At 43.1% G+C, this 23,234-nt stretch overlaps 1 protein-coding gene across 1 annotated transcript in view; it reads right to left on the bottom strand.

The window, feature by feature from the left end:
- eys (EGF-like photoreceptor maintenance factor) overlaps positions 1–23,234 on the bottom strand; it is a gene marked incomplete at its 5' end in the record, with an annotated part of 444,052 nt that overhangs the window by 48,015 nt on the left and 372,803 nt on the right. The window contains 3 exon segments of the mRNA XM_082972800.1: positions 4,741–4,912; positions 16,690–16,910; positions 19,462–19,570. Coding sequence (XP_082828926.1) covers positions 4,741–4,912; positions 16,690–16,910; positions 19,462–19,570 — 502 coding nt within the window.

Below are 23,234 nucleotides of genomic sequence, written 5' to 3'. Positions count from 1 at the left end.
CTGTCTGTCTGTCTGTCTGTCTGTCTGTCTGTCTGTCTGTCTGTCTGTCTGTCTGTCTGTCTGTCTGTCTGTCTGTCTGTCTGTCTGTCTGTCTGTCTGTCTGTCTGTCTGTCTGTCTGTCTGTGTCTGTGTGTGTGTGTGTGTGTGTGTGTCAGAGATAAAGAGTGTGATTAGGGCTCTCTCCACCAAACTGCTTCCTCATAAATTGAGGGCTCTCTCCACCAAACTGTCTCCTCATTAGATTAGGCCTCTCTCCACCAAGCTACCTCCTCATTAGATGAGGCCTCTCTCCACCAAGCTACCTCCTCATTAGATGAGGCCTCTCTCCACCTAGCTACCTCCTCATTAGATTAGGGCTCTCTCCACCAAGCTGCCTCCTCATTAGATTAGGGCTCTCTCCACCAAACTGTCTTCTCATTAGATTAGGCCTCTCTCCACCAAGCTGCCTCCTCATTAGATTAGGGCTCTCTCCACCAAACTGTCTCCTCATTAGATTAGGCCTCTCTCCACCAAGCTACCTCCTCATTAGATGAGGCCTCTCTCCACCTAGCTACCTCCTCATTAGATTAGGGCTCTCTCCACCAAGCTGCCTCCTCATTAGATTAGGGCTCTCTCCACCAAACTACCTCCTCATTAGATTAGAGCTCTCTCCACCAAGCTGCCTCCTCATTAGATTAGGGCTCTCTCCACCAAGCTGCCTCCTCATTAGATTAGGGCTCTCTCCACCAAGCTGCCTCCTCATTAGATTAGGGCTCTCTCCACCAAGCTACCTCCTCATTAGATTAGAGCTCTCTCCACCAAGCTACATCCTCATTAGATTAGAGCTCTCTCCACCAAGCTGCCTCCTCATTAGATTAGAGCTCTCTCCACCAATCTGCCTCCTCATTAGATTAGAGCTCTCTCCACCAAGCTGCCTCCTCATTAGATTAGAGCTCTCTCCACCAAGCTGCCTCCTCATTAGATTAGAGCTCTCTCCACCAAGCTGCCTCCTCATTAGATTAGGGCTCTCTCCACCAAGCTGCTTCCTCATTAGATTAGAGCAGAATAAGAACATTTTGTTTTCCCCTATTTTCACAATATTCATGACAATGGAATGTTTGCATATAGTTGGATGTTAGTTTGATTAACATGACCATTTTGCCGTAGATAAATGACAGTAAGGCAGCGGACATTAAGGTTCTAACACTGGAGGAACAGAACATGATTTCCTACTACTGTTTGTTATACCAGCGCCTTGTCCAATGGGTGTACTTGTACATCAGGCTGCCTCACACTACAGAAAAAGGATCCTGCCCTATGGTCTGTTCTGGCTCGGAGAAGGCTAACTTATTTTTTACTTTACAGTTCATTATATTTGACCCAGAGGTTCAGCCAGTGATGGCAGGGACAACCCAAGTTAGACTTAGCTCTTGGAAAATGAATTCTCCACATTATTTCCTTCATTTTCTTCCTTCAGTCTCATTTAAACTACAAAGATTGGACACAGTGTTGCCAAGTCTGTAAACTACAGAGATTGGACAGTGTTGCCAGGTCTTTAAACTACAGAGATTGGACAGTGTTGCCAGGTCTGTAAACTACAGATATTGGACAGTGTTGCCAAGTCTGTAAACTACAGATATTGGACAGTGTTGCCAAGTCTATAAACTACAGAGATTGGACAGTGTTGTCAGGTATTTAAACTACAGAGATTGGACACAGTGTTGCCAGGTATTTAAACTACCGAGATTGGACAGTGTTGCCAGGTCTGTAAACTACAGAGATTGGACAGTGTTGCCAGGTATTTAAACTACAGAGATTGGACACATTGTTGCCAGGTCTTTAAACTACAGAGATTGGACACAGTGTTGCCAAGTCTGTAAACTACAGAGATTGGACAGTGTTGCCAGGTTTTTAAACTACAGAGATTGGACACAGTGTTGCAAGGTATTTAAACTACAGAGATTGGACACGGTGTTGCCAGGTCTTTAAACTACAGAGATTGGACAGTGTTGCCAGGTCTGTAAACTACAGAGATTGGACACAGTGTTGCCAGGTCTGTAAACTACAGAGATTGGACAGTGTTGCCAGGTCTGTAAACTACAGAGATTGGACACAGTGTTGCCAGGTCTTTAAACTACAGAGATTGGACAGTGTTGCCAGGTCTTTAAACTACAGAGATTGGACAGTGTTGCCAGGTCTTTAAGCTACAGAGATTGGACACAGTGTTGCCAGGTTTTTAAACTGCAGAGATTGGACAGTGTTGCCAGGTCTTTAAGCTACAGAGATTGGACACAGTGTTGCCAGGTTTTTAAACTACAGAGATTGGACAGTGTTGCCAGGTTTTTAAACTACAGAGATTGGACACAGTGTTGCAAGGTATTTAAACTACAGAGATTGGACACGGTGTTGCCAGGTCTTTAAACTACAGAGATTGGACAGTGTTGCCAGGTCTGTAAACTACAGAGATTGGACACAGTGTTGCCAGGTCTGTAAACTACAGAGATTGGACAGTGTTGCCAGGTCTGTAAACTACAGAGATTGGACACAGTGTTGCCAGGTCTTTAAACTACAGAGATTGGACAGTGTTGCCAGGTCTTTAAACTACAGAGATTGGACAGTGTTGCCAGGTCTTTAAGCTACAGAGATTGGACACAGTGTTGCCAGGTTTTTAAACTGCAGAGATTGGACAGTGTTGCCAGGTCTTTAAGCTACAGAGATTGGACACAGTGTTGCCAGGTTTTTAAACTACAGAGATTGGACAGTGTTGCCAGGTTTTTAAACTACAGAGATTGGACACAGTGTTGCAAGGTATTTAAACTACAGAGATTGGACACGGTGTTGCCAGGTCTTTAAACTACAGAGATTGGACAGTGTTGCCAGGTCTGTAAACTACAGAGATTGGACACAGTGTTGCCAGGTCTGTAAACTACAGAGATTGGACAGTGTTGCCAGGTCTGTAAACTACAGAGATTGGACACAGTGTTGCCAGGTCTGTAAACTACAGAGATTGGACCGTGTTGCCAGGTCTGTAAACTACAGAGATTGGACACAGTGTTGCCAGGTCTTTAAACTACAGAGATTGGACAGTGTTGCCAGGTCTTTAAACTACAGAGATTGGACAGTGTTGCCAGGTCTTTAAGCTACAGAGATTGGACACAGTGTTGCCAGGTTTTTAAACTGCAGAGATTGGACAGTGTTGCCAGGTCTTTAAGCTACAGAGATTGGACACAGTGTTGCCAGGTTTTTAAACTACAGAGATTGGACAGTGTTTCCAGGTCTTTAAACTACAGAGATTGGACAGTGTTGCCAGGTCTTTAACTACAGAGATTGAACAGTGTTGCCAGGTCTTTAAACTACAAAGATTGGACAGTGTTGTCAGGTCTTTAAGCTACAGAGATTGGTTCCAGGTAGAGCCCTTTTGGGTTTCATATAGAAACCTTTCCACAGAGGGTTCTACATGGAACCCAAAAGGGTTCTACCTAGAGCCAAATAGGGTTCTACCTGAAACCAAAAAAGGTTTTCTTATGGGAACAGCTGAAGAACCGTTTAGGAACCCATCTTTTCTAAGTGTAGCATAGTGCCATACTGTATTTGTGTTCATCTTAACTGGACACATTACTGGATTCATAGTCCGTGACTGCACCCGAAATTCCCTTTTATAGTGCACTCCTTTTCCCTTTATAGTGCACTCCTTTTCCCTTTATAGTGCACTCCTTTTCCCTTTATAGTGCACTACTTATGACCAAAGCCCAAGTAGGGTGGCAGGTAGCCTAGCGGTTAAGAGGTTGGGCCAGTAGCTGAAAGGTTGCTGGCTCGAATCCCTGAGCTGACTAGGTGAAAAATCTGTCCCTTGGGCAAGGCACTTAACCCTAGTTGCTCCTATAAGTTGCTCTGGATAAAAATGTAGGGCACTATATAGGGTCCCATTTGGGACGCATACCTTGACTGTAGGTTAACCCTTATTGAAGGTGACTGCTTGGAAAACCAAAGCACTAAACCAGCCAGCTACTTAGAAAATATCCTTTTAAGAACTTATCAGAGCTCCACCGCCTCTCTGGAACATCCAGCAGAGTAGATAGATACACTTTGTAAAGCTATTGATTATTATCACCCTAATGTGAAAATCCATTCGCAAAGGAAGACACAAGCTTTTTTCCCCCAGCAGGATTTCCATTTCATTAACTTCTCCCTTTTACTTCCTTGCTGTTCTTCACTATCTTTCATCTCTCCACTGTTGCCTCTCAACCGATCCCCGAGACTGTGGAGCAGACCTGGGTTCAACTAGTATGTGTTTTCTTTCACATACTTTGAGTGTTTGATTTGGTCTTGTTGCACTACGCCAGGTCAATCAGGCTCATTTGAAGTATTTGAAAGAAAACAGAAACTATTTGAAACCAGGTCTGATGCCCTGAAGTTTTGTATCCTTTACACACATCTGTGCCAACATGAGCCTTACCGTGCTGGCCATATCAAACGCCATCCTTTCAAACAAGAACAAGTGTCCAGCAACAATGGTCAATGAGTGAATGACTAACCAGGCCAGTACAGTACAGCTCGGCACGGCTCAGTAGTGTGAAACGGGTATTAGAGTACTATATGTATGGGTCTAACCTTCCTCTACACAGCAGGCCCTGTCCCACTGTATGTCTTATATGCTTCACAGGAGGTTGGTGGCACCTTAATTGGGGAGGACGGGCTTGCGGTAATGGCTGGAGCGAAATCAGTGGAACGGTATAAAATACATCAAACACATGGTTTCCTTGTGTTTGATGCCATTCCATTAGCTCCGTTCCAGACATTATTATGAGCTTCCTGGTGGGACTTGGGGATACAGGTGGCTCCGTGACCACAGGGGCTCCACTCACAGGCTGTGAACTGGCAGAGCCGACCAGAGTAGAGAGGAGGGCACTCACAGAACCAGTCCTCTGCATCACTATACACAGGGAGAGAGAGAGACAGACACACACAAAGAGGAGAGATCATTAGGACCAAGGGGAAATGGACCCTGGTAGTTCTAGTGATGTGGTTTCTATCTAGGTACAGGGAAGAGAGAGAGAGAGAGAGAGAGAGAGAGAGAGAGAGAGAGAGAGAGAGAGAGAAAGAGAGAGAGAGAAAGAGAGAGAGACAGAGACAGAGAGTGAGAGAAAGACAGAGAGAGAGAGAGCGAGAGAGAGAGAGAGAGAGACAGAGAGAGAGAGAGAGAGAGAGAGAGAGAGAGAGAGAGAGAGAGCGACACACACACAGAGAGGAGAGATCATTAGGACCAAGGGGAAATGGACCCTGGTAGTTCTAGTGATGTGGTTTCTATCTAGGTACAGGGAAGAGAGAGAAAGAGAGAGAGAGAGAGAGAGAGAGAGAGAGAGAGAGAGAGAGAAAGAGAGAGAGAGACAGAGAGTGAGAGAAAGACAGAGAGAGAGAGAGAGAGAGCGAGAGAGAGAGAGACAGAGAGAGAGAGAGAGAGAGAGACAGACACACACAGAGAGGAGAGATCATTAGGACCAAGGGGAAATGGACCCTGGTAGTTCTAGTGATGTGGTTTCTATCTAGGTACAGGGAAGAGAGAGAGAGCGAGAGAGAGAGAGAGAGAGAGAGAGAGAGAGAGAGAGAGAGAGAGAGATTATCAAATAATCAACATCTTCATGGATGAAAACAGTGTATTGAACTCTGTGATGAATCAATAGAGACGAGCTAAGATATGAAAAATATCTCCATCAGTCCCAGATGGAATACATCCAGTATGACATACTGGAGGTCTGCAGAAAGGAGCTGCTGTGTTAGATGGATTGACTGGCTGGTTGAGGAGATGGACAGGTGTTATGTTATAGATTTCATTCAGATAACACATCAGATTCAACAGCAGGTGTGTGTGTGTGTGTGTGTGTGTGTGTGTGTGTGTGTGTGTGTGTGTGTGTGTGTGTGTGTGTGTGTGTGTGTGTGGGGGGGGGGGTGTGTGTGTGTGGGGGTGTGTGTGTGTGTGTGTGTGTGTGTGTGTGTGTGTGTGTGTGTGTGTGTGTGTGTGTGTGTGTGTGTGTGTTCTGCCTCTTTCTGATCCTTACAAAAATGTAAACACATCTGTGCTTTCAGTGAATGCAGATAATAACCGGTGTCCAAAATGGCACCCTATTCCCTATGAGCCCTGGTCAAAAGTAGTGCTCTATACAGGGAATAGGGCACCATTTAGGATGCACACAATAACCGGCAGGAAACCAATTGATTGGGAGTGGTTGAGCAAACATATGGCCCAAAAAGTATACACATGACTCTCCTACCCTATCCCCTTCTCCTTTTCTCAATTCATATTCATGCGGTTGCTTTATCTCTGGGTTGGAGAGGAAGTGGAGGCTAGGCTAGTCATATTATTTACACTTCATAAGCTCCTCTGTAAGAGGCACACACTTTTCAAAGGTATAATATCAGATAGAGAAGGCATTGGTGGGGTTTCACGTCTATAAATTAATAATGGGCCTTGAGCAGCCAGCACTGCGGGATGTATCTTCCTTCACTTTCTCCTCCAGAAACTCGCTTCTAGAAATTAAATATTTACCTTCTGTCGCTGGAATTTAGAACAGTTGGAATGACTGTATGGAACGCTGCTTAGAAGGAAGGGAAATAGACTGTAAAGTCAAGTCTTGTTTTCAGCATAAATGTCACACTGACTGTTAACGGTGGTAAATATTATCAGTCTAATAGCATCCTAACCCCTATACAGTGGCCCTACTTCTGGCACTATTTCTGAGCACTATTTCTGTCACTACTTGAGAAGTTGAAACAGCGAGGGTCCTCTGATGATCTTCTTCATCTCCTTCCATGTGGTGGTCAGTGTGATCATGACGGTCTCGTCCCAGCTTCAGGTCAAAGGAAGTGCATTATATAGGGAATAAGGAGCCACTTGGGACGTGGGAATGAATGACCCAGTAATGTTTCTCAATGTGAACAGACGTAATTCACACACTTATTTAAATAACAGCTGATGACTTGTTACAATCAATATTAAACTAAATTATGACATAGTAGGCAGTACATTTTCTTTTTAAGAAATTGCTAAACGTTTTAATCTATTTTCATGAAAAGGTGAATATTTAACATAGTAAATGTTACCATAGTAACATGTTCATCTCATATGTACTGTAGATCTAAGACCTGGTTGTATTTAATTTCCATCAGGAGTGGCATGTCACAGGAAGCTTCTGAAACACCACCCTAAAATAGATATTATACATAATACTGTATGTAGTGCACTATATAGGGAATAGGGTGCCAAACTCCCTGCACTATATAGGGAATAGGGTTCCAAACTCACTGCACTATATAGGGAATATGGTGCCAAACTCCCTGCACTATATAGGGAATAGGGTGCCAAACTCCCTGCACTATATAGGGAATAGGGTGCCAAACTCACTGCACTATATAGGGAATAGGGTGCCAAACTCACTGCACTATATAGGGAATATGGTGCCAAACTTAGTGCACTATATAGGGAATAGGGTGCCAAACTCACTGTACTATATAGGGAATAGGGTGCCAAATTTACTGCACTATATAGGGAATAGGGTGCTAAACTCACTGCACTATATAGGGAATAGGGTGCCAAACTCACAGCACTATATAGGGAATAGGGAGCCAAACTTAGTGCACTATATAGGGAATATGGTGCCAAACTTAGTGCACTATATAGGGAATATGGTACCAAACTTAGTGTACTATATAGAGAAATGGGTGCCATTTCAGACGTATACACAGTGTTTAGGGTCAGCAGGAATTAATGATGACATGATCATCAGCTGTAAGGTCAGTGTCCTGCTTTATGGACCTCCGTTAAACATCAATTCCATTCTGATTGAGCTTTAGCACACTGCTCAGTCAGGTGGTAGGCTTTAAGTGTTAACCACTCATGTGGCTCCTGCAGGATTAAGTGACCGCCACTCTCTTCACTGGCTACTAAATGTGTTTGACCTGTTATCTAAAAACTGCCACATGATGGTATGTCTGACTTGTTATCTAAAAACTGCCACATGATGAACACTTATGTCTGTGTTAAAACGTGTTCAGTGTAATATACAGTACATAGTCTACTTTAACAGGGGCACGTTGGATTTGTATACAAAATACACTATATATACAAAAGTAAGTGGACACCCCTTCAAATTTATGGATTTGGCTATTTCAGTCACACCTGTTGCTGACAGGTGTATAAAATCAAGCCATGCAATCTCTATAGACAAACATTGGCAGTAGAATGGCTTTACCGAAGGGCTCAGTGACTTTCAATGTGGCACCGTCATAAGATGCCACCTTTCCAACAAGTCAGTTCGTCAAATTTCTGCTCTGATATAGCTGCCTCGGTCAACTATAAGTGATGTTATTGTAAGTGGAAACGTCTAGGAACAACAACGGCTGAGCCGTGAGGTGGTAGCCCACACAAGCTCACAGAACGGGATCGCCGAGTGCTACAATGATTAGCGCGTAAAAATGGTCTGTCTTCGGTTGGAACACTCACTACCGAGTTCCAAACTGTCTCTGGAAGCAACGTCACCACAAGAACTGTTTGGGAGCTTCATGAAGTGGGGTTCCATGGCCGAGCAGCCGCACACAAGTCTAACATCACCACACACAATGCCAAGCGTCGGCTGGAGTGGTGTAAACTTTGCCGCCATTGGACTCTGGAGCAGTGGAAACGCATTCTCTGGAGTGATGAATCACGCTTCACCATCTGGCAGTCGGACGGACGCAGTCGGACGCTACCTGCCCCAATGCATAGTGCCAACTGTAAAGTTTGGTGGAGGAGGAATAATGGTCTGGGGTTAAGTGAAATCTTTATGATACAGCATACAATGACACTCTAGACAATTCTGTGCTTCCAACTTTGTGGCAAATGTTTGGGGAAGGCCCTTTCGTGTTTCAGCATGACAATGCCCCCGTGCACAAAGCGAGGTCCATACTGAAATGGGTTGTCAAGATCGGTGTGGAAGAACTTGACTGGCCTGCACAGAGCCCTGACCTCAACCCCATCAAACACCTTTGGGATGAATTGGAACTCCGACTGCGAGCCAGGCCTAATTGCCCAACATCAGTGCCCACCCCCTCTAATGCTCTGAATGGGCTGAATGGAAGCAAGTCCCTGCAGCAATGTTCCAACATCTAGTGGAAAGCCTTCCCAGAAAGGTGGAGACTGTTATAGCACACAGCTATTACATAGAAAATGTCTGTAAGAAGACAAAGATAGCGTATCTCTCTAAGATAAGCAGATGTCTGCCAAACCCCAATACCATGATGACCTTATTACATAGGACATTCGACTCTGTCTGCATCACAAATGGCACCCTATTACATGTATAGTGCAATAGGGTCCCATTAGGGAGGCAGCCTCTACTAATGAAGTGGCAGTTGTAAGGCTCAGATCTAAAGACATGTCAGATGATGACTGTAGTCCAATACACTCTGTGAAAAGCTGCCATGGTCGTTATTTGTCATTAATGTAATGATTGTGGTGATTGATTATGTAGACAGACAGACAGGATAATGTAGTAGACCTCACCCAAGCCATCTGTCTATATATGGGGGTTGTGTATTTTCCAATAGGATGTTGTCTATTTTCCAATAGGATGTTGTCTATTTTCCAATAGGATGTTGTGTCTTTCCCCCTTCTGATAACCAGGCGGCGAATCGCATCTCTGCATGTCTGTCAGACATATCAGTGTGGATGACGGATCACCAGCTCAAGCTGAACCTCGGCAAGACGGAGCTGCTCTTCCTCCCGGGGAAGGACTGCCCGTTCCATGATCTCGCCATCACGGTTGACAACTCCCTTGTGTCCTCCTCCCAGAGTGCTAAGAACCTTGGCGTGATCCTGGACAACACCCTGTCGTTCTCCACTAACATCAAGGCGGTGACCCGATCCTGTAGGTTCATGCTCTACAACATTCGCAGAGTACGACCCTGCCTCACACAGGAAGCGGCGCAGGTCCTAATCCAGGCACTTGTCATCTCCCGTCTGGATTACTGCAACTCGCTGTTGGCTGGGCTCCCTGCCTGTGCCATTAAACCCCTACAACTCATCCAGAACGCCGCAGCCCGTCTGGTGTTCAACCTTCCCAAGTTCTCTCACGTCACCCCGCTCCTCCGCTCTCTCCACTGGCTTCCAGTTGAAGCTCGCATCCGCTACAAGACCATGGTGATTGCCTACGGAGCTGTGAAGGGAACGGCACCTCCATACCTTCAGGCTCTGATCAGGCCCTACACCCAAACAAGGGCACTGCGTTCATCCACCACTGGCCTGCTGGCCCCCCTACCTCTGAGGAAGCACAGTTCCCGCTCAGCCCAGTCAAAACTGTTCGCTGCTCTGGCACCCCAATGGTGGAACAAGCTCCCTCACGACGCCAGGACAGCGGAGTCAATCACCACCTTCCGGAGACACCTGAAACCCCACCTCTTTAAGGAATACCTAGGATAGGATAAAGTAATCCTTCTACCCCCCCTCCCCCCCCCTTAAAAGATTTAGATGCACTATTGTAAAGTGGTTGTTCCACTGGATATCATAAGGTGAATGCACCATTTTGTAAGTCGCTCTGGATAAGAGCGTCTGCTAAATGACTTAAATGTAATGTAATGTAATGTGTATTTCCAATAAGATGTTGTGTATTTCCAATAAGATGTTGTGTATTTTCCAATAGGATGTGGTGTATTTTCCAATAGGATGTTGTGTATTTTCCAATAGGATGTTGTGTATTTCCAATAAGATGTTGTGTATTTCCAATAAGATGTTGTGTATTTTCCAATAGGATGTTGTGTATTTTCCAATAGGATGTTGTGTATTTTCCAATAGGATGTTGTGTATTTTCCAATAGGATGTTATGCATTTTCCAATAGAATGTTGTGTATTTTCCAGTAGAATGCTGTGTATTTTCCAATAAGATGTTGTGGATTTTCTAATAGAATGTTGTGGATTTTCTAATAGAATGTTCTGTATTTTCCTATAGGATATTGTGTATTTTCCAATAGAATGTTGTGTATTTCCAATAAGATGTTGTGTATTTTCCAGTAGAATGCTGTGTATTTTCCAATAAGATGTTGTGGATTTTCTAATTGAATGTTGTGTATTTTCCTATAGGATGTTGTGTATTTTCCAATTGGATGTTGTGTATTTTCCAATTGGATGTTGTGTATTTTCCTATAGGATGTTGTGTATTTTCCAATAGGATGTGGTGCATTTTCCAATAGGATGTTGTGTATTTTCCAATAGAATGTTGTGTATTTTCCAATAGGATGTTGTGTATTTTCCAATAGGATGTTATGCATTTTCCAATAGGATGTTGTGTATTTTCCAATAGGATGTTGTGTATTTCCAATAAGATGTTGTGTATTTTCCAGTAGAATGATGTGTATTTTTCAATAAGATGTTGTGGATTTTCTAATAGAATGTTGTGTATTTTCCAATAGGATGTTGTGTATTTTCCAATAGGATGTTGTGTATTTTCCAATAGGATGTTTTGTATTTCCAATAAGATGTGTATTTTCCAGTAGAATGCTGTGTATTTTCCAATAAGATTTTGTGTATTTTCCTATAGGATGTTGTGTATTTTCCTATAGGATGTTGTGTATTTTCCAATAGGATGTTGTGTATTTTCCAATAGAATGTTGTGTATTTTCCAATAGGATGTTGTGTATTTTCTATAGGATGTTGTGTATTTTCCAATAGGATGTTGTGTATTTTCCTATATGATGTTGTGTATTTTCCTATAGGATGTTGTGTATTTTCCAATAGGATGTTGTGTATTTTCCAATAGGATGTTGTGTATTTTCCAATAGGATGTTGTGTATTTTCCTATAGGATGTTGTGTATTTTCCTATAGGATGTTGTTAATATCTGTTATGTGTGTTGTGTGGTTTTCATGCACTACTTTCAGCATGAACTTTAGATTGTTTATGTGCTGCATGGCGCTGAATAGTATGTACTTGAACTCCATCTTACAATACATGATTGTCTGGAAGGCATTACATTTACAGTATGTGGTTAGAGTTCAGAATGACGTTGTGTATATTGGCGTCTTATTCAACCACTGCAGGGCCAGCGATAAACATAATGGAGCTTTAGCTGGGCAGTACTACATACAGACGCGTTCTTAATCTTTTTGACTCAATGCCCAGCCAAAACGTAAAGTTACCACTGTTACGGTGACCACGGCCAACTAAACAGCTAAAGTTTCCCTGTAGCAGTTTCAGCGAGTCAAAGCTGCAGAATCCGAAGCGGGAACCATCACTGTGCTAGATGACTAGCTATAACCGTCCGCCCCTGCTTTACATTTCCCTGAAATTATTCAGCAGGGTTTGTTTCAACAGGGTTATTTTACATGTTTTATAAAATCACCCGTGGTACTGACAGCTTATTATTTTTACTTGTCAAATGTGTGTGTGTTGGAGAACACTGTGAAATATGGAGAACATTTTAACCCAGTTTGATCATTCTGAATTCAAAGTAAAACCTTTGGGCGGATATTTTTTGTCTTTGTAAATTTTATCTCAAAAGTGTTTGCAATAAGTAGGTGATCAAGCCAAACTGACTAAGGCAATAGACGACAAAGCTAAATCCCATCAATAGCTGCATTTAAAACAACTTGCACTTATTTTGAAGCCTTGAGACAACTGAGACATGGATTGTGTATGTGTGCCATTCAGAGGGGGAATGGGCAAGACTAAAGATTTAAGTGCCTTTGAACGGGGTATTATAGTAGGTGCCAGGCGCACCGGTGTGTGTCAAGAACTGCAATGCTACTGTTTTTTTTTACGCTCAACAGTTTCCTGTTTGTATCAAGAATGGTTCACCACCCAAAGGACATCCAGCCAACTTGATACAACTGTGGGAAGCATCAGAGTCAACAAGGGTCAGCATCCCTGTAGGGGGGTGCAACTCAATATTAGGAAGGTGTTTTTAATGTTTGGTATACTCAGTTTATGACATTGGGCACCACACAACTTGATTACTGAGAGCTGATCTGACAGAGATATCATGTGCAGGCCAATCCATTATTCAGTAGTTAATTTGCTACTCAAAAGATTAAATATGGAGCCTTTAATAATGAATAGCAGTGTGTTTGTTTGTGAGGTTCCTGTAACGTTCTTGTCCTTCAATGGTAGAGGAGACTACAAGAAGTCCTTTATGTGTGGAACGGTGTGTTTGTGTGTGTGAAACAGGGTGTTTGTGTGTGTGGAACGATGTATTTCTGTGTGTGGAACGGTGTGTGTGTAAAGATGTGTTTGTGTGTGTGGAACGATGTATTTCTGTGTGTGGAACAGTGTGTTTAAGTGTGTGGAACGATGTGTTTGTGTGTGTGTAAAGATGTGTTTGTGTGTGTGGAACGGTGTGTTTGTGTGTATGGAACGGTGTGTTTGTGTGTATGGAACGGTGTGTTTGTGTGTATGGAACGGTGTGTTTGTGTACGTGCATATGTTCACACACAGATAATATGATATGTGTGTATGTGATTTACATATTCACAACAATCACTAAACATAAACACACTTTGTAATCAAATGATTGCGTGAAGGTAAAAATGGGAAAACCCTTTTGTTACCACCCATATTTAATGTAATCAAGCCTCTGATTACAGCCATTAAGAACTAAAGTGTGTGTCAACCCTACCACATCCCCTTATCTATCCACACCTTCCCTACATCTGGTAGCCATTCCACCCCAGCCAGCCAGCCAGTCAGGCACCAGCCAGCCACCAGCCGGCCAGGCAACAGCCAGCCAGCCAGTCAGGCACCAGCCAGCCACCAGCCAGCCACCAGCCAGCCAGGCAACAGCCAGCCAGTCAGGCACCAGCCAGCCACCAGCCAGCCAGGCAACAGCCAGCCAGCCAGTCAGGCACCAGCCAGCCACCAGCCAGCCAGGCAACAGCCAGCCAGCCAGTCAGGCACCAGCCACCCACCAGCCAGCCAACAGCCAGCCAGGCAACAGCCAGCCAGCCAGTCAGGCAGCCAGCCAGTCACCAGCAAAGCAGAGTTTTAACAAGACTTCTTCTGATGCTTTATTAAAGAAGGTAACACTTTACAATAAGGTTCCTCAAGGATGTATTCGAAGTCCCTTATCTTTTGTGTGGATGCCTTGAATATAGGACATTACAAAACACAACAAACAGAATGAACATACCCATACAGTAACTTATTAAAACAGAAGCCAATTTATCTATAATTCAACTCCTCCAATTCTTTTGAAAGTATATGTCCTCCAGAATTCAAAGACGTCTCTGCAACCAACTCTTTAATGAGTCATTTTTTTCCTCAAGTATCCTTAGGGGAACGTTGTACATCATCACTATAGGCTGCAGCATTATCTGATTATAGGTCTGAGTTCCAAATGGTACCCTTTTCCCTTTATAGTGCACTACTTTGGACCAAAGACCTATGGGCATAGGGTGCCATTTGTAGGGAATAGGGTGCCATTTGTAGGGAATAGGGTACCATTTGTAGGGAATAGGGTGCCATTTATAGGGTATAGGGTGCCATTTGTAGGGTATAGGGTGCCATTTGTAGGATATAGGGTGCCATTTGTAGGGAATAGGGTGCCATTTGGGACGTATACATAGTCTTTGTTTCTTCCTCATTGAGAATTGGGCCTAATGATTATTCCTAGGACCTTGAGTTGTTTCTCTTATAAACTACAGACAATGTGCAATGTTCAGTCTTAATAATAATAATTCACTGCAGGTAGATTGTATGTTTTCAAATTCTATAAGAATATATATTTATATATATGTATGTTATATATAGCGCTTTGTATTACAAGTAGAATCTCAAAGACACTGAGCAGTAGACATTTATGACAAAAAACTCAATTCTATCAATAGATCTCAGTAATATGCAAATGTAGACAGGCTGTAGAAGACAGAACGATGACATTAAGACAGGAATCAATCAAATCACCAGCCATTATGCCCACAGCCAATACTTTAACCATCTGGTATTATGCCAGAGCCACCCGGGTCAATTGACTGAATGAAGATTGCTCTGTGAACTCTCTATAACCCTACACCAGCTATGGGGTTCAAGAGGGTTTGGCACCGTGATGGAAAATAATTCAAAGTCATAATTAACAACGCTGATTGACGGTAGAGCTTTGCGTACAGCAGCCTTGATGATCTGACCACAAAATATTATTAACCTGATTTGTTCATTTGTGTCAAGTGTACAATTAGCAGAAATATATTTTAAAAATGGATTAACGTTGTCCGCGAGTAGAGGGTAGAGACTCAATGTAACCTTAGCTATTTACTGAATTACCAGGCTAGGATCCTGGTCAAAGACTCTTAAGATAGTGGACTGAAACATGGCTGATAATATTAATGGTATGACTGTTTGACCTAGAATACGTGGACAACTACAAATACCTAGGTGTCTGGCTAGACTGTAAACTCTCCTTCCAGACTCATATCAAACATCTCCAATCCAAAATCAAATCTAGAATTGGCTTTCTATTTCGCAACAAAGCCTCCTTCACTCACACCGCCAAACTTACCCTAGTAAAACTGACTATCCTACCAATCCTCGACTTCGGCGATGTCATCTACAAAATAGCTTCCAATACTCTACTCAGAAAACTTGATGTAGTCTATCACAGTGCCATCCGTTTTGTCACCAAAGCCCCTTATACCACCCACCACTGCGACCTGTATGTGCTAGTCGGCTGGCCCTCGCTACATATTCGTCACCAAACCCACTGGCTCCAGGTCATCTACAAGTCTATGCTAGGTAAAGCTCCGCCTTATCTCAGCTCACTGATCACCATAGCAGCACCCACCCGTAGCACGCGCTCCAGCAGGTATATCTCACTGGTCATCCCCAAAGCCAACACCTCCTTTGGCCGCCTTTCCTTCCAGTTCTCTGCTGCCAGTAACTGGAACGAATTGCAAAAATCGCTGAAGCTGGAGACTTACATTTCCCTCACTAACTTTAAACATCAGCTATCTAAGCAGCTAACCGATCGCTGCAGCTGTACATAGTCTATCTGTAAATAGCCCACCCAATCTACCTACCTCATCCCCATATTGTTTTTATTTACTTTGCTGCTCTTTTGCACACCAGTATCACTACTTACACACCATCATCTGCTCATTTATCACTCCAGTGTTAATCTGCTAAATCGTAATTACTTCGCTACTATGGCCTATTTATTGCCATACCTCCTTATGCCATTTGCACACACTGTATATAGACTTTCCTTTTTTTCTATTGTGTTGACTGTACGCTGGTTTATTCCATATAACTCTGTGTTGTTGTTTCTGTCGCACTGCTTTGCTTTATCTTGGCCAGGTCGCAGTTGCAAATGAGAACTTGTTCTCAACTAGCTTACCTGGTTAAATAAAGGTGAAATAAAATAAGATAGTGGACTGAAACATGGCTGATAGTATGAATGCTATGACTGTTAAGATAGTGGACTGAAATATGGCTGATAGTATGAATGGTATGAATCAATACACTGCGATATGGCCGGCCCTCTAGCCTCTCACATTGCCATTAGCCTTGATGTACCTGGACCTTCATTAAGAGTCCATTACTACTAATCAATGTAGGAAGATTTATGTTTTTTAAGACCATTAGGTGACATTAAATAGAGCTGGATAATTCAGTATTTTACTTTTAGCTCTCAAAGACAGTATTTCAAAACATTAATATTGTTTAAAAGACTACTGAAATATCCACATGGTCATATCCTACCTGACACAGGTGCCTCCATTGCGGCAGGGCAGGTGCTGACAGACAGGTGTGTCACAGTTGTGGATGTTCCTCCCTCCCAGTGCCTCTCCTGCTATGTAGATGTCCTTATTGTTGACCTGCAGCTCCCTAATACAGCCTACAAAACCCGTCACCTCCCTGGTGCTGGCAGGCTGGTCCCTATGGGAGGGGACGTCCCCCAGGAATATAGGCCCCAACGCTACCTGGAAGGATGTCACAAAGACAAATGTATGCACACGTTCAAAGGCAGGTAGGTAGGTAGTAGGGGGACAGGTGGGCACACGCGCGCGCACACACACACACACACACACACACACACACACACACACACACACACACACACACACACACACACACACACACACACTAGTTATCAGCAATGCCTGTTTAGTCTTCTATATACAGTCCATGTGCTTCACTGTATAGTTCATTACATAACAGTTCTATGTAAATTACTACAGATATTTTGTTTTCTTTAATCAGTTATGATATACACTGACTGTACAAAACATAGACTGACCAGGTGAATCCAGGTGAAAGCTATGATCCCTTATTTATGTCACTTGTTAAACCCACTTCAATCAGTGTAGATGAAGGGGAGGAGACAGGTTAAAGAAGGATTTTTAAGCCTTGAGACAATTGAGACATGGATTGTGTATGTGTGCTATTCAGAAGGTGAATGGGCAAGACAAAATATTTAAGTGCCTTGGAACGGGGTATGGTAGTAGGTGCCAGGCGCACCGGTTTGTGTCAAGAACTGCAACGCTGCTGGGTTTTTCACACTCAACAGTTTCCCGTGTGTATCAAGAATGGTCCACCAGTCAAACAACATCTAGCCAACATGGGCCAGCATCCCTGTGGAACGCTTTTGATACCTTGTAGATTCCATGCTCTGACGAATTGAGGCTGTTCTGAGGGCAAAAGGGGGAGGGCAACTCCATATTAGGAAGGTGTTCCTAATGTTTGGTATTGTCAGTGTAGACAAGACCTGCTATGGTAATCAACAATACAAATCTTCAGGTAAGGTCAAGTATGCCTACGTCCCTAAAGGAACCCTATTTCCTACATAGTGCACTACTTTTAGTGCACTACTCTTAGTGCACTACTTTTGACCAGAGCCCTATGGGAAGTAGTATATTATATCGAGAATAGGGTGCCATTTAGGATGCAAATCAGGTGTTTTCTGGATGCGAATCCAGTGAACCGACAACTTATCCCCCTTAACCGTCAATTTAAAGCTGCAATAAGTACATTTTCTGGGCAACCCGACCAAATTCATAGATATGTCATTCTCATTGAAAGCAAGATAGATCTGTTCTATGTGCGCTATTTCTATGCATCCCGGTCTTAAGTTTAATTTTTGCATCTTTTACTTTCATTTTTTTACACCAGCTTCAAAACAGCTGAAAATACAATATTTTTGGTTATGGAAAAGATATTTCAAAGCGGTTTAGTACAATGATTCTCTACACTATACTTGCTTGTTTTGTTACATAAACTCAAACTATTTACATTTTAGCAAACCAGGAAATGGTGGAGCACTTTCTGCATAATGCATCTATAATAAGTGAGCTATAATTGTTTTGCCACAAAAATAATATTGCAACTCAAGTTTGTTTGAAATCATCCATACTAGACATGCTACGCTTCAGAGTTATAACCTGAGGTATTTTCAGTTAGATAGATATGTACACTGAGTGTACAAACATTTAAAAACACCTTCTTAATATTTAGTTGTACCCCCCACCCCCCCAAAACATTCTTGATACACATGAAAAACCCAGCAGCTTTGCAGTTCTTGACAGAAACCGGTGCACCTGACTACTACTACCATACCCTGTTGAAAGACACTTCAATATTTTGTCTTGTCCATTCATCCTCTGAATGGTACATATACACAATTCATGTCTCAGTTGTCTCAAGGCTTAAAAATCCTTCTTTAACCTGTCTCCTCCCTTTCATCTACACTGATTGAAGTGGATTTAACAAGTGACATCAATAAGGGATCATAGCTTTCACCTGGATTCACCTGGTCAGTCTATGTCATGGAAAGAGCAGCTGTTCTTCATGTTTGTATAGTGCATGTTATGCTTTCCATGTATTAACTAATTGTCAGTATGTATCTGTATACATCACTGCTTGTCACGGTTTTCGTTGTGTTGAGGAAAGGAGGACCAAAATGCAGCGGGATTGTGGACACTCATGTTTATTCCTGATGAAAACAGGTAAGGTATCCACTTGAAGAAAAACAAAACTCACACCGGCAACAGTGTGGCAGGCTCAAACAAACGCAGTGCACACAACAATCTCCCACAAAAGACACATACAAACACACCCTAATATATGGGACTCTCAATCAAAGGCAAATGGACAACACCTGCCTTCAATTGAGAGTCCCAACCCCAATTGACCACACATAGATATACAACAGCTAGATCACTCATAGACATACATAACAAGGAACAGTGCCCAAAAACCCCGGAATACACAAATCAAATCCCCTACAACAAACAGACCACCCCGAATACCATAAAACGAATACCCTCAGCCACGTCCTGACCAAACTACAATACCAATTAACCCTTATACTGGCCAGGACGTGACACTGCTGTTGCACCCCCCCCCCCCCCCCCCCCCCCTCCCAAATGGCCCTCTATTCCCTATATAGTGCACTAGTTTTGACCAGGGTCCATAGAGGGCACTATATAGGAAAAAGGGTGCCATGAAGCTCTTGAGTCAGATAACTGGCCTTACCTCTGACACGGGCTGGAACAAGGATTCCTCCTGACGTTTCACTGTTCTGTTATCTACTGCTATTTCAATCATACATGATCCTCCACTCCTACCGACAGGCAGCCCATATCTGTGGAGAAAGAGGGAGGGAGGGAGGGAGGTAGAGGGATGAGAAAGAGAGGTCAGGAGAACGAGAGAGGGAGAGAGAGAGAAAGAGAGAAAAGAGAGAGGAGAAAGAAAGAGAGAGGGTTGAGAGAAACAAATGAGAGAGAGGGGCAGGAGGAGGACATGGAAAGAGAGAGATAAATAAACACCAGAAGAGAGAGCAAGAGGAAGAAAGGGGGACAGCAAGGGAAGGGAGATCTCATAAGAATATGCGAGAGAGAATAAAGGAGACGGCATCGGTCAAAATCGTGATTTATGACCCTATGCGTCTGATTTATGACCCTATGTCCGGCTGGTTCGTACATGCCCAAATAAGGGCATCCGGTCTGGACATCCTGGCGGGAAGGTGTCACGTGGTTAGGGTCATATAGTTTTATCCTGTTCTGTCACGTGTTAGAGTGTGTGTTATATCTATATTGCATCTCTTTGAAGTAGTCATGATGATTGATGTGTAGGGCCCTCATTGAACTGGGGGGGTTGTGTTTGAACATTTCAAAGAGGATGACCCCACACCCCCCTATTTTATTGCTCTTAGGGTTGTTGTCTATGAATTAGGAATGTCCGGGGGGTTATGTGTTGGAGGCAGACGTCTTATAAATACGCCCCAGACACACATGCGGCCCCAGAACACTAAACAAGATTTTAAAAATAAAAACCCTGAACATTAAACAGAAAATTATGTCTCCTAGGCCAATTCTCGGGGTACTATGCGTCTCTTGTCGCGAACCCAATGATAAAAGCATCGAGGATCTTTGGGGTGAGGCCCCAGAATGTTTTAAAGAGTTTTTGGATACTAGTGATGGCCACATGACATATATGTTCAAACCTGAGGATTCAACAGTGAAGATTTTCACAGACAGCGGCCCCAGACCCCTTTATCATGCAAAAGCCGGGAGTTTTTCTCCTGCACTGCGTATGAGAGAATGGCTTAAGATACGGCTAGCGCTCTGTCAAATTGAACAGGCCCTGAGTGGTACAGCCGTGCCAGGTTATGCTATGGAAGAGCGGGTGGAGGGTCGCTATGATTTACAAGCCATCAGGATCTCTTCAATGGCTTATAGCCCCGACTCCAAAGTGACAATTTTAGCATGTGAACAATATGATAGTACAAATGCTACCAAGTCTGTAAATTCATATGTATTATCGAAAGCCTGCAAGGATGTGAATTATTTTATGCCTGTGTTTAGCTTTAAATGGAGGGATTACCCTATATTCATAACCCTGATGAATAAGCTGGACAATCTTTTCAAAAATCGTGAACAATTACGTCGATGGCCGCTTCTATCCTTAAGACACACGGGCGACAGTCTACAGGCCAGACGTAGGATCTATCCCTGGGGTGAAAACTTACCGAGTCTTGACGCTGGGGAGTTGGACACAGACGGCGGTTGGGGTTCAGTGACAACCCTATAGCCGGGCCCGTTATCCGTAAGAAAGGAACAGTAGAAATGTATTGTATTAATTATGCAAAGGTCTGTACTAAATATTATGAATTAAATAAATGGTTTTAAAGCTACCCCTTAACGAACGGGAATCTGTCATTTCTTCAAACGTTGTTTATAGCTCGAACATTAATGCGTGTTACAATATTGCACAAGCTGTTTTTAAAAAGGTCTGTACTAAATATTATGAATTAAATAAATGGTTTTAAGGCTGTATCTCACCTTTAAAGTTAGGGGCTATGCATTTTCGAGCCATCCCCAGGCAGCGCTTGAGAAAAAAGGAATTCCGGAAAGACGCGTGCGTGCGCAGGGGGGTGTGTGCGTGTGAGGGAGGGTAATTGTGTGTGTGTGTTTCAAAACAAAACAAAAAAAGGGGGGTGTGTGTCTCTGATAGAGGGATCGTTTTACGAGAAGGAGCTACAGAAGGTACAGGTGGTTAAAGACAAAGTCTTTCACGTGGAGGAAATTCTAGATCATAAGAGAGAAAGGGGCAAAAAATGGGTCTTGGTCCGTTGGAAAAACTGGCCCCAAAAGTTTAACAGTTGGGTTTTAGAGCAAGATGTGGTGGAGGCAACGGGGGTTAACTTAAACCCTCAGGCATGATAAATACATCGTCATTCGCGTGTACACAGGAGTGCATCATGGAACATAGCGGCTTCTACCTGACCCTCCCCAGTAATGCGTCTGCACACATATATAGTAAGAACCAAAGTTCTAATTATACAACCAACTTTCCAAAGCCTATAGAGTTATCCGAGGCCTGGGAAGTAGGTCTCAGCGAGATTACATACCCCAACAGCTGGTATAATATCAAAGAGAAGGACCGGGATTTTTATTGCAAAAGGATATCGGAACCTGTGAAACTTATAAAGATTAAAAAAGGGTTCTATAGAACCGTCGACAGGATCGTCTCAGAGTTGAATGAACTCCTAACCCAGAACAATACGGAAATACTCTTGAGCTACAACCCTATTCATAAACGTGTACAAATCTCAGGGGCTGCGGATAGGGGTATAAAGACCACCGGTAATTTAGCCTACATGTTGGGGCTGGTTCCCAATAAATGGACGTATGTGAAAGATAAATTAACCCCATTCCCTGCGGATATACATGCAGGGTTTTACAACATATTTGTGTATACCGACATCATATCATATCAGAGGGTAGGAGACAGTTGTGTGCCCCTCCTGAGAACAGTTCATATAGAGGGAAAGGATGTAGGGATAGTCACTGTCATCTACGACAAGCCACACTACGTACCTGTAAGCAAGAAATATATTGAGAACATTCTGGTTGAGCTTAAAACGGATCAGAACGAAAACATCGAATTTACTTATGGTAAAACGATTGTAAAACTCCACTTTAGGCCTTCCAAAGCCTCTCTACATATATAATATCTTATTAGTATTATATATTATAATTTTATATCGTTTTTTTTATAAACATAATACAAAATAAAATAAAAATGGTTATGGAACAAAACCACCATCTCGACCCTAACCGCTACGTCTCATACTATGTTGATCAAGTGGGTAAAGGGTTACCCGGCTATCATGGATCCCCGACCATGTACGGTTCGGGGATAGGCGGTATATTTCGTAACCTCTTTAGGATGGTTTTACCGTTTATGAAGAGAGGCCTCAGCATAGCCAAACCGCATTTAAAATCAGCGGCTAAAAATATAGTAAGTGAGATTGTAGCCAATGCTATGACCCGAAGGGCGTCACCAGATGCCGAGCATCAAGAAGGCTCGGGGCTTATGATGTTGTCTCGAAGACCAAAAAAGAGACCTCCAGGTATAAGGCGCAGGCCAGCTCCTAAAAAGCAGAGGTTAATCGTTAAAAGAAACTCATTAAGTGAAAGACGGGGTAAAGTGAGGAGGTCTGGACCTAAAACGACAAAAAGAATACTCGGAAGTATTTTCTAAAAGAACCAAGAAACATGGCTCTTTTACACCGCATGTCCTCTGAAGCTATAAAGACTGAGCTCGATCTTTTCACAGCCCCCTTAACCCAACATTCAATAGATAGGTCCAGTTATGTGGAGATAGCCCCACTCTCTGCCATTACAGACAACGGTCCTATAGAATTTTTCATACCAGGCCACGGTGACAACTATCTGGACCTCAACAACACCTTGGTGCATTTACGTCTAAAAGTGACCAAAAGAGATGGTACTAATATTGCA

The sequence above is a fragment of the Salmo salar genome, chromosome 01, assembly GCF_965601325.2.
Source record: "Salmo salar chromosome 01, fSalSal1, whole genome shotgun sequence".
NCBI lineage: Eukaryota > Metazoa > Chordata > Actinopteri > Salmoniformes > Salmonidae > Salmo > Salmo salar.
This window is presented reverse-complemented; position numbering and strand designations above follow the sequence as displayed.